The sequence below is a fragment of the Ranitomeya imitator genome, chromosome 1 (genome assembly GCF_032444005.1).
Source record: "Ranitomeya imitator isolate aRanImi1 chromosome 1, aRanImi1.pri, whole genome shotgun sequence".
Lineage (NCBI taxonomy): Eukaryota > Metazoa > Chordata > Amphibia > Anura > Dendrobatidae > Ranitomeya > Ranitomeya imitator.
In genome coordinates this window covers 446,803,367-446,816,110 of record NC_091282.1, presented here as the reverse complement: position 1 = coordinate 446,816,110, position 12,744 = coordinate 446,803,367, and the positions used below count along the sequence as shown (strand labels likewise).

The 12,744-nt window shown below is 43.8% G+C and overlaps 1 protein-coding gene across 1 annotated transcript in view; it reads right to left on the bottom strand.

Annotated features, from left to right (window-relative positions):
• Positions 1-8,067: 8,067 nt before the first annotated feature.
• The window catches only part of RCL1 (RNA terminal phosphate cyclase like 1), a 60,867-nt gene continuing 56,190 nt past the window's right edge, over positions 8,068-12,744 (bottom strand). The window contains exons 8-9 of the mRNA XM_069764243.1: positions 9,578-9,681; positions 8,068-8,698 (exon numbers count right to left, since the gene is read on the bottom strand). Of these exons, the coding sequence (XP_069620344.1) occupies positions 8,551-8,698; positions 9,578-9,681 (252 nt within the window). The 3' untranslated portion in view covers positions 8,068-8,550. The remainder of the gene's footprint in view (positions 8,699-9,577; positions 9,682-12,744) is intronic.

Sequence of the window (12,744 nt, the reverse complement as noted above, 5' to 3'; positions counted from 1 at the left end):
TCAGTTAAGTCATACAAAAAAGTAGCAACATTTAACCCCTTACAGACAACCATGGCACATGTACAACATGGGTTCACAGGGTGAGCCTACCCTATACCTGGCAGATAATGCCTGTAACAACAGCCAGGTCTTGCCTGATCAGAATAATTGGACCGCTTGTCTCCGATGTAGAAAAACCAGTCATGTGACCCTACCCTCTTAGTGACTTACGTAAGCGTGTATCAAATTTGAATAGGAAAACTGTCAGCTAGGATATTGCATTTTAAGCAGATAAAATGTATTTTTTTTATTAGTGGGGCTGGTTTTTCTATAGATCTAAAACCAAGTTTTGCTCAAAAAAGGACAGGTTTCTACTACCTCCTCTCACTCTCACTTGTTTTACTTGTGCTGGTCACGTGACAACCTACGTCATGCAAGGTCCGATTCGGTGTTTGCCGCACTACAGGTCTTGATTGCATGCTTCTAACGCCGGCGCGCCATCGGTAAGAAAGCCTGGGGGAGTGTATGCCACAGACCGGGTTTAACTCCTGAAGACAATTCTTTCCTCGATTCCCCACATTGCAGAAACGTTTACAGAAGAATCTCCGAAACGGTAACTTCACAATTGAGACTGCCATAATCTGTAAGAAGGTACCCTTTAGTGCTATGCTTCTTATTTCATTTGACTCCCACTCTGTGGCATTTGGAACTTCTCTACCTATAAGCACTTGGAACATTTGGAGTATAGACCCAGATTTTGGGGGACATTATGTTTATATGCACGCTGCTCAATGTAATCCGTTGATTCAGTGCCATCGGTGTGTTTTATTATGATGTGACCTCCCTATGAAATATTGCATATTTGTTTTCACATGGTAGAGAGTGTTGGATAGCGCAAACATTTTTAGTTATTTATTTGGCCAGTATTTGACAAATTTGTGGTTTTGTCCTGTTTGCAGCTTCAGGGTATGTGCACACGTAGAAAGCTCCTCTGCGGATTTTTCTGCAGTGGATTTGGAAAAACCGCAGTGCAAACCCGCTGCAGTTTTTCCTGCGGATTTATCGCGGTTTCTACTGCGGATTCCGCTGCAGCTTTACACCTGCAGTTTTCTATTGGAGCAGGTGTAAAACCGCAACGGAATCCGCACAAAGAATTGACATGCTGCGGAATGTAAACCGCTGCGTTTCCGCGTGTTTTTTTTTCCGCAGCATGTGCACTGCAGATTTCGTTTCCCATAGGTTAACATGGTACTGTAAACTCATGGGAAACCGCTGCGGATCCGCAGCAAAATCTGCAGCGTGTGCACATACCCTCACTCTCCCCCTACTGTTAACCATTTCTGCGCCTGCCTTTACATTTTTAATTTATATTTTTTTCCATTTGCCACGACAGCACCCACGAGAGAGGGGATCCGCCCCTAGGAACAGGAAACCTACAGAGAGATAAAAGGGGCGGCCCCCCCTCACTCCTCAGTTGGTTTCCTGTTCCTGGATGGGAACCCACAGAGAAGACTCTATGGAGTTGTTAGAAGAGGAGAACTCGCCTGGATGCCGCCTGTGCGTCTCTGTTGAGCGACAGGGGCTCCAGAGCGGGTAGACAGAGTCGGGGGTTCCTGCTGGCTCCCTCCTCTTCTGCGGTGGCCTGCTGAGAGGCCTGAAGTTTGGCAACGATCTCCCTGATGGGACATCGTTGTAGGGGACGACCGACAAGGCAGTATATACCTGGACCAACCCGGACCTCGGTCGGGTAGCAGTGGCCTCCGGGTGATGTGGAGCTTTCCCCCAGTCCCTCAGGTATGATGGCGGCATGGTGGGTGTAGCGCTTCTGCCGGCAGACTGCGGGGACGCGGGCGCATGCGCGGTACAAGCGGTTCCCGGATGTAGTTTCCTGAAAGGTCGGCGTTCCATTTCCCGGGGAACCGCCATATTGGTACAGGCGGTTCTGGATTTCCCTGACGCTCCTGAAGGCTGTGCGCAGGTAAAAAAAAAACAACGGCAGGGGGGTGTGTGTCCTCCGGCACTATAAATCACAGCTCAGCTGTGCAGAGGGTGCGTCACTATGTCGTCCCATGAGGAGGTCTGTGAGCGCCCTGTGGAGGAGGTGGTTGCACCCAGTGGCAACGTCAGAAAGAGAGGCAGTGGCTTATCCAAAGTGAGCGACTCCACTGACAAGTCAGGAAGGAGGTCGTCCCATAGCACACCCCAGGCCAAACAAAGGAGCCAAGAACCGGTATACAAGTGTACTTCAGGGTGTTTATTTAGCTTCATGGAAGCTTATGTGGGTCTCCCCTCCTTATGTTTTAATAGGCGAAGAGGACTGGGAAGACTAAGCACAAGCAATGTGCAATATGTACTGAGCCCTTGCCTGACTCATAGTAAAAAACTGTGTCAAGCTTGCATAGAGAACACCCTGCGGCAGGAAGAGTCTGTTAAAATGAATGAAATACGCCTTATGAGTCGGGAGGAGCTTCAGAGCTTAAAAGGAAGTAGTCCATCCATAAATATTGAAAGGAGAGTTAGCAGAGCATCCTCGCCAAAAGCTGACACGTCGGCAGAAAGCGGGGAGGTCGAGTCAGATGTCTCTCAGTTATCGGGGTCATCAGATGAGGAGGACTATGTCTGCTTTCCTACGGATGGCATAAATAACCTGGTTAAGTCGGTAAGAAGTACTATGGGGGTTTTAGAATAAAAAAAAACCCCAGACACAGCAGGAGGTGATGTTCGCGGGTCTTTCTCAACGAAAGGGCCATGTGTTTCCAGTAAACCAGGCTATAAAGGACCTTGTCAAGAAAGAATGGAGTAAAGGTCAGAAGGGGTTTGCGCCGGTGTCCTGTAAAAGACGCTACCCCTTTGATGACGAGGACTTGGCCTCCTGGGCTAAAGTACAGAAAGTTGATGCAGCTGTGGTGTTTCCAGAGAGAAGTTGCGAGCCTCTATTCCATTGATTAAGGGGGCTGCGGCATTTATATCCGATGCCTCAATAGACTCTCTCCGCCTGGCGGCTAGATCAGCTAACCTCTCGAATACGGCTCGTCGGGCTTTATGGCTAAAGAACTGGAAGGGAGACGCCCAGTCCAGGTCTAAGTTGTGTGCCATACCCTGTCAGGGTGAGTACCTCTTTGGAGCAGTCCTGGATGACATACTCACTAAGGCGGGCGAAAGGAAAAAGGGGTTTCCTAATCCCTTTATTCCCTCCTACAGAAGGGCATTCAGGAAGCCACCATTTGGAAAGAAAGGAGGCTTTAAAGACCGCTGGAGTAACAGGGAGTTCAGGCAGAAGGGCAATTTGTTCAATAAGCGTCCCTTCAGACCAGCGGATAAGTTCCGTGAACCCTATTCCACCGGTGGGCGGTAGACTACTACAATTTGTTGAACAGTGGAAAAAGATAACGGCCAATACATGGGCCTTAAATTTAATTTCATCGGGTCTCACCTTAGACCTTATCCGGACGCCTCCGGATTCTTTTCTTCTTACATCCCTAAAATCCAGGCTACTGCAAGAGGCACTGGAAACTGAAATCAAGACTCTTTTGTCCAAACGAGTATTAATAAAAGTTCCAACATCTGAAATAGGGAAGGGCTTTTATTCTCCCTTATTTCTAATAACTAAGCCTGATGGGTCCTTTAGGACTATATTTAATTTGAGGAAGTTGAACACCTTCATAAGACCTAAAGCCTTTAAAATGGAGTCCATTCGGTCAGCCATTAAAAATGTATTTCCCAATTGTTACATGGTGGTACTGGATCTTAAAGATGCTTACTACCATCTGCCTATACACCGGTTACACCAGCAGTTTCTTAGGGTAGCAGTTGTAATAGATGGTCAGGTTTGTCATCTGCAATACAGGGCAATGCCCTTTGGCCTATCATTGGCTCCGAGGGTTTTCACTAAATTATTGTTGGAAGTAATGTCTTTTTTGCGGTTAAAGGACACACTAGTCATCCCGTATCTAGATGATCTACTAATAGTGGGAAAAGACCCCCTACAGAGATTACAGGAGGTAGTTTTTTCCTTACAATCTCTTGGTTGGATTATTAATTGGGAGAAATCCAGACTCCGGCCTGTTACGTGTCAGAAGTTCCTTGGTCTCCTTTTGGATTCGGTTGATCAAGTATGTTGGCTGCCAGATAGTAAAAAAAACCTCCATAATTGATAAAGTGAACTTAGCAATCAATAGGCGTAGTATGACCTTGAGAAGTGCCATGTCATTGCTGGGGTCTTTAACTTCTTGTATTCCTGCAGTTGAGTGGGCACAATTTCATTCCAGGCAGCTGCAGAAATTTGTATTACAGGAGAGTATTAAAAATCAGGGACGTTTAAATCAGATAGTTTTTCTACCGTCAGAAGTGGTACACTCCCTTACATGGTGGTTGGATTTGGGAAATCTGTCAAAAGTAGTCCTATGGGTAATTTCTCCTTCAAATATAGTCACCACAGATGCTAGTCCTGAAGGTTGGGGAGCACATTTTCGAGGTCTGATGGTTCAGGGTCTCTGGTCCAGATCAGAGTATAGTGATTCTTCTAATGTTAAAGAGCTAAGAGCTATATATTATTCCCCACTCCACTTTCTTCCTCAGCTGCGAGGCTCTCACACAAGGGTTCTCTCCGACAACACCTCTGCGGTGGCCTATCTAAACCGTCAAGGAGGTACACGGTCAGACACTCTTATGGAGGTGGCATCAGACATCATAATGTTAGCCGAAAGTCATCTGTTGTCCTTGTCGGCAGTGCACATAAGAGGAATAGACAACTTTCAGGCCGATTTCCTCAGTCGTCATACTCTTCATCAAGGAGAATGGATGCTCAACAGGAGGATTTTCAAAATGATAACTCGATGGGGCATGCCTCAAATAGACTTGTTTTCAACAAGATCAAATAGTCAGGTCAGAATGTTTGCCTCCCTATGCAGGCTAGACAATCCAGACATATTGGATGCCCTTCAGGTACCATGGACATTCGACCTGGCATACGCATTTCCCCCATGGAATCTATTACCCATGGTGATAAGAAAGATAAGAGAGGAAGGGGCAAGAGTTCTGTTAATAGCCCCCTTTTGGCCCAAGAGGCCATGGTTATTTATGGCTCAGAGCCATGTCAATTACAGACCCGTGGATTCTGCCTCTGACTACAACCTGCTGTCTCAAGGTCCGTTTTTCCATCCTCAGGTGAAGGGCATGAACTTAACTGGAATTTGAGAGGCAATTACTAAGTAGGAGGGGGTTTTCTAGTGGGTTGATAGATACCCTTATGAAGAGTAGAAAGCCTTCTACCACCAAAATTTATGTTAGGGTCTGGAAAAAATTTCTTCAGTTTCACACTACACAGATTTCTTCAGAGATACCTATATTTTCAATACTGGAGTTTCTGCAAAAGGGACTAGAATTGGGACTTTCAGTTAATACTTTGAAAGTTCAGGTTTCAGCGTTAGGGGCCCTCTTCAGTTATGATGTCGCAGGTGATAGATAGATATCTCATTTTATATCTGCATGTGAACGGTCAAAACCAATAAATATACCACAGGTACCCCAGTGGGATCTATCTTTGGTCCTGGATGCATTGACACAAAGCCCGCTTGAACCTATTCATGCAGCCTCATTAAAGAACATCTCGTTAAAAGCGATATTATTAGTAGATTTGGTATCAGCTAGAAGAGTGAGTGATCTGCAGGCGTTGTCAATCGATCCTCCATACTTATCTATAACACCTGATAGAATAGTTTTGAGAACAGACCCATGTTACCTACCTAAGGTGGCCACTAGTTTTCATAGATCCTAGGAGATCCTATTACCTACCTTTTATAAAGACCACTCGTCTCCAGAGGAAGTAAGACTTCATACCCTAGATGTAAAAAGGACTATTCTGGCCTATTTAGAGAGAACTAGGGACTGGAGGAAGAGTAGGGCCCTGTTTGTGTCTTTTCAGAGTAAAACCAAAGGATCCAGAGTCACGAAGGGGACGTTATCTCGTTGGATCAGAGAAGCCATAATCTTGGCTTATAGGGCCAAAGGAAGAGTTCCTCCAATGCATGTGGGGGCGCATTCTACAAGGGCCTTGTCGACTTCCTGGGCAGAAAGGGCGAACGTGCCAATAGAGCTTATATGTAAGGCCGCAACTTGGGCTTCGCCGGGCACCTTTTATAGGCACTATAGATTAGACCTATCTGCTGCTTCTGATCTAACCTTTGGGGTTTGGGTTCTTGACTCAGTTAACCCACCCAATCCATAGTCTCTGAAAAACTCTCGTGGGTGCTGTCGTGGCGAATGGAAAATACCGGATTACTCACCGGTAATGCTCTTTTATAGAGCCCACGACAGCACCCATTCACATCCCTCCCTTTTCTTTATATAGTTGCACGTGGTGCTTTTTGGTGAGGTGTAAATATTAGAAAAATATAGTATGAGGTTGTAAATATGTGTGTGTGTGTGTGTGTGTGTGTGTGTGTGTGTGTGTGTGTGTGTGTGTGTGTGTGTATACACACACACACACACACACACACACATATATATATATATATATATATATACATACACACACACATATACATACATATACTCCCCCCCCCCCCCCCTGTTTTTTAACAATTGTATTAATAAACAGTTATTTTAATCCTAAACTATTGTTCATTTCACTTCTTATCCTCTTAACATACTCCGTAGAGGATTATGTGTGTTTCTATATACATATATATACCTGAACCTATTAACTAAAACCTGGCGGCGGTTCCTCCTATTCTCTGTAAAACAACTGAGGAGCGAGGGGGGCCGCCCCTTTTATCTCTCTGTAGGTTTCCTGGTCCTAGGGGCGGATCCCCTCTCTCGTGGGTGCTTCGTGGGCTCTATAAAAGAGCATTACCGGTAAGTAATCCGGTATTTTTTTTTGTTTAATCTTGACCATTTGGCTATGTGCACATGTTGTGGATTGGGGTGCAGAAATTTCCACACAAAATCTGCATCTCCTGGCAGAAAACACCGGTGCAGATTTGCTGCGGATTTTGTGCGTTTTTGTTGCGGAATTGATGCGGATTTTCTGCGGTTTTTACCCCTGCGGATTTCTATGATGGAAGGGGTCAGAAACGCTACAGTTCCGCACAAAAGTAGAATGCTACTTCTTTTGTTCCGCAGTGGTTTTCATGCGGATTTTTCCGCACCATTAGCACAGCCTTTTTTTTTTTTCCTATCTATTTACATTGTACTGTAAATCACTTTGCGGAACTGCAGCGTTTCTGTGCGGAAAAATCTGCTGCAAATCCGCACTAATTCCACATCGTGTGCACACAGCCTTTCTAGTTTTCAGGAAAAAAAAAAAAATTTATTGCTTGGAAATTCAGACATGTCGCAAGTTTATAGAATAAATGAGTAATTTACATTTTACTCAAAAATATACCTATAAAGATAAAAATCAGACACTGAACATTTTGCAGTGGTTTCTTAATTTTTGCCTTTTTTGCGATTCAACCTACTGAGGCTTAATTCACCTGTCATTTTTTCTCATACGAGTGCCATCCATGTTTTTTAAGGGTGATTCTTGTACCGATAATAGTGAATAGTACAGTTTGTATGCTCGTGATTTATTGTGAAATAAATGTTCCTCGAAAAGAAAAAAAAAAATGCAGATACATGTCCAATTTTGATTCCAATGTCAGGTCAAAATTGACATTTCAAGTCGGCGGTGGAAAATGGATGAAACCTTCTCGTTAGAGAAAATCTTTGTTATTTTCTGAATGAGCCTTCCCTTAGGTTAGGTCTTAGATATAGTGTGGATTTGCCAGCTTCAAACCTTTCTGCAATGAGATACTGTTTTGAGAAAGTGGAAGACCACATTATAAACCGTTTCATTCTGGAAAACAGTGGTGGCCTGAGATCAAACTACTCAGTACAGCTACAATACTTGGATGATGTAAGAATAATTCTGGTAAGACTTTTATAGCCGTGTCATACAGTAATACAGCCCTTGGCAATAAAAGGTTGTGTGCCTCCGCACCAGAAGGAGACTATGTAACCATTCTGAGATGGCAACGTTACTAGCCCAAGTCCAAACCTCTCATCTGGTTGCTCCTTTTAGAAACAAAAACAAACAAAACAGTGATGGATTTTCTCCAGTTTGCATTTCTTTACAAACCGTCTACAAAAGTCTATTTTTCACATTTGTGAAACATACCAACGAGCACACTAAAAAGGCTTCAAAAGTGGACTGGATTTGCAAAAAGTATGTAAAATGCTAGCAGAAACGGACAAATATTTACATATCCAAGGGTGTATCCTAACCAAACGGCAACAGGGAATAAATATAGTTGTAAAAAAAAAAAATAATAAAAATAAAAATCAGTTTTTGCTAATTGATGTCAGAAGATTCTACAAATAGCTGGTGGCAGAGGCTTAGATGCGGAGTATGTTTGGAAGGTCAGTGTGTTATTGATGAGGTAGCACTGATCCAAGTCCTAGAGTTTTGGATATTAGAGTCTTGTTTTCTTCTTCACGGTTCCCAAGTGATTCAGCCCAGTAATCCTCAAATTCTGACTCTAGGACAACGAGTACATCTGTCAGTACCATCCCAAAGAGAATTTGGCTGCATTATCGCATGGTCTTGCTGAGATTGGAATATCCAACGCCGACGCCTGTCATCAGCACTTTCTCCGCTCCTTTGCGTTCTTCAAATGTCTTGCTTTCAATTTTAAACATGATCTGGAAATAGCTCCTTAGATGACGCAAAAATTCAATCCTGCCAAGTACACACAAAACGGACACGTTCAAATACATATACACCATATAGCAGTGTGTTGTAAAGCAGGAGCCATGCCTCGGCACCGCTGCGCAGCTCTGAAAAGTAACTGGTCAGGTTTATGCCACCTCATCTGAGGGCAACACTCCGATTCTAGCGATGTGTCACTGGGCTACATGCCGTAGATGTGATAATCTCCTGCTGAGAAGGGATTTTATCACTAGAAGACTAGTAAACCTGCGGTCATGTAGTACTCCATATTCATGAGCCATGTCTATAACCAACACCCGATTGGCAGCTTTCTGGCTATGCAGTGTACATTGAACTACACAGCTCAGCATTCAGAGAACTGGTAGATCGGCAGTAGAGAAAACAGAATTTATAAAAAATAAATTAAAAAAAAAGCAGTGAGCTGCCCAATGTGTGATGAATCACTGGAACCAGGGTCTCTGCCCCTCCACCATGTTATTCTTAGATGGGGTAGCAAAAGCCTGGTGACCAATTCCTTATTTCACTTTAGCCAGAGAATGAAGGAAATTCAGTTAAATCTTACTAGATTTCATTTACAGCCATAGATGAGACCATGTTCTGTTTAGTGAGACCCTGAGCAGTCAGTCTCTTGATGGCACCACCATTCTTCAGTTATCACAGTACTGTACCTTACAAATATACAGCACCGGTACCATGATAACCGAAAAAGGACAGTTCACATTCTTCGACTCAGCACCAGGCCAAGGATGATCCTCTCTACAGAATAGTTCCAAACAACATTACATGACCGATTACCATATATTATCCAACAACCTCCAGCCAGGGTATCATATGCATTATGGAAGAAAAAATAAACACTACACAGTGCAAGAAAAAACTAAAACTTACGTGTAAGGAGACAAAGGTCCAAGTAAAACCTTGGAAACATCCTGCTGTCCGAGGGTCATGAGGAGAAGAACCAAGCTCTGATTTACCGAGTCCACACATCCTCCCTGCAAACACAAGCAAGTCAGTCTTATGTTGTAGGATTAGACCATAGAAAACATAGCACGTAAACCAGGGAATGAAAGAACAGGATTTACAGATAACCAAAGTAAAAAGGGCAGGTCATAGGTGGAAATAGGCAAATAAAGGATAAAATAAGAGCATAAAAACACCAAATATCCAAGGCACTAGACGATCGCCTTCAATTAATCACTTTATTGGTTACAGCATACACAGCAAATAACATGCAACGCTGCGGCCTCATAGGGACTTTGTCAAGCCATAAGGACAGAAGTATACAATAATATGTATGGACTGGCAAAGGCCTTATGTGGCCACAATGCTGCATGTTAATTGGAGAACCTCTGGTGCCTTGGATTTTGGACCTTTAATGAATTGACAACATCGCAGAGAATTGTACCAAGACTGCACAGACCATGGAGTGGTGCCTGGGAGTACACTGTTTGCAAGGATCAAACCCGAGCAATCACAAATCAATAGGAGCGGCCAGGAAGCCTTGTTTTGTTATATCCAGCCTAATGTAACCGTCCTGACTACACCGCCCCCTAGTGATGACACTAGATCACTACAAAAGATGATCTCCACTTCAATGCCGTGAAAGGGAATATTAGCTCTAAAGAACATGGAGAAATGCAGAAACAAAATGCATTCTTCAACTGAGTATGTTATAGCACATTGCACAAAAGGTTTTCCTAAATGAAATATCCAATGCTGCAATTAACTACAAAAGCACTTCAGTAGTTCTTTTATATGACAGTAATAAAAAAATTATATATATACACTATATAATTGTCTAAGGGTCACTTCCGTCTGTCTGTCTTTCTGTCTGTCACAGATATTCATTGGTCACGGCCTCTGTCTGTCATGGAAATCCAAGTTGCTGATTTGTCGTGGCTGTTTTGGCGCAACCAATTAGCGATGGGCACAGTCCGGAAGAAAATGGCCGCTCCTTCCTCCCCGCAGTCAGTGCCCGGTGTCTGCATACTCCCCTCTGGTCAGCGCTCACACAGGGTTAATGGCAGCGTTGACCGCGGTGTAACGCACTCGGTTAACGCTGCTATTAACCCTGTGTGACCAACTTTTTACTATTCATGCTGCCTATGCGGCTTGAATAGTAAAAAGATCTAATGTTAAAAATAATAAAAAAAATAAAAAATCGTTATATACTCACCATCCGTCGGCCCCTCGGATCCACAACAGGCCTTTCCCGCTCGCGACGCTCCGGTAACGGGTCCATGCTGCGATCTCGCGAGATGATGATGTAGCAGTTTCGGGAGACCGCTACGTCATCTTGCGGGACCGCAATACACTCTTCAAACCGGAGCGCGCGAAGAGCATCGGTAACCGCTTCGATCCGGGGGCCAACGGAGGGTGAGTATATCACTTTTTTATTTTAATTCTTTTTTTAACAGGGATATGGTGCCCACATTGCTATAGACTGCATGGGCTGTGCAATATATTACGCGGGCTGGGCAATATACTACGCGGGCTGCGCTATACACTACGCATACATATTCTAGAATACCCGATGCGTTAGAATCAGGCTACCATCTAATATATATAGGTAAAAGCAACTATAGAAATAAGTGAGAATAATAAGAAAGATTAGCTTCACACGTAAACACTTAAGTTGCTGCAGATTGCATTGTCAGAAGCAATCAAGTATTCAGGACACTATGCCCTCTAAAACTAGTGGCATAGTGTGTGCCTACTCAGCAGAGGCTCCAACCACAGTCACATTGTGAGGAGCTCATATTACTCCAAGGCTACTGAAGGGACTAGGATTACCCGGAGGTATATAAAAAAGCATTGGGCAACACTCCTCAACGACCCTACTGCGCATATTACCGCCTAGGATGCCAGGCATATACATTCACACTGTGATCCTAATCCAAGGGCATGGAGACAGGAGGAACAATTCCATTATATGTATACTTACCTTTGTAGTACCATGTACACAAGAGACTATAGTGATGCTATTGATTACCATTTAATTCATACAATAAAGGTGTTCAGTGTTATGTATGCAGAAAATAAAGCTACAGTGGGGCAAAAAAGTATTTAGTCAGTCAGCAATAGTGCAAGTTCCACCACTTAAAAAGATGAGAGGCGTCTGTAATTTACATCATATGTAGACCTCAACTATGGGAGACAAACTGAGAAAAAAAAATCCAGAAAATCACATTGTCTGTTTTTTTAACATTTTATTTGCATATTATGGTGGAAAATAAGTATTTGGTCAGAAACAAAATTTCATCTCAATACTTTGTAATATATCCTTTGTTGGCAATGACAGAGGTCAAACGTTTTCTGTAAGTCTTCACAAGGTTGCCACACACTGTTGTTGGTATGTTGGCCCATTCCTCCATGCAGATCTCCTCTAGAGCAGTGATGTTTTTGGCTTTTCGCTTGGCAACACGGACTTTCAACTCCCTCCAAAGGTTTTCTATAGGGTTGAGATCTGGAGACTGGCTAGGCTACTCCAGGATCTTGAAATGCGTCTTACGAAGCCACTCCTTCGTTGCCCTGGCGGTGTGCTTTGGATCATTGTCATGTTGAAAGACCCAGCCACGTTTCATCTTCATTGCCCTTGCTGATGGAAGGAGGTTTGCACTCAAAATCTCACGATACATGGCCCCATTCATTCTTTCATGTACCCGGATCAGTCGTCCTGACCCCTTTGCAGAGAAACAGCCCCAAAGCATGATGTTTCCACCACCATGCTTTACAGTAGGTATGGTGTTTGATGGATGCAACTCAGTATTCTTTTTCCTCCAAACACGACAAGATGTGTTTCTACCAAACAGTTCCAGTTTGGTTTCATCAGACCATAGGACATTCTCCCAAAACTCCTCTGGATCATCCAAATGCTCTCTAGCAAACTTCAGACGGGCCCGGACATGTACTGGCTTAAGCATTGGGACACGTCTGGCACTGCAGGATCTGAGTCCATGGTGGCGTAGTGTGTTACTTATGGTAGGCCTTGTTAAATTGGTCCCAGCTCTCTGCAGTTCATTCACTAGGTCCCCCCGCGTGTTTCTGGGATTTTT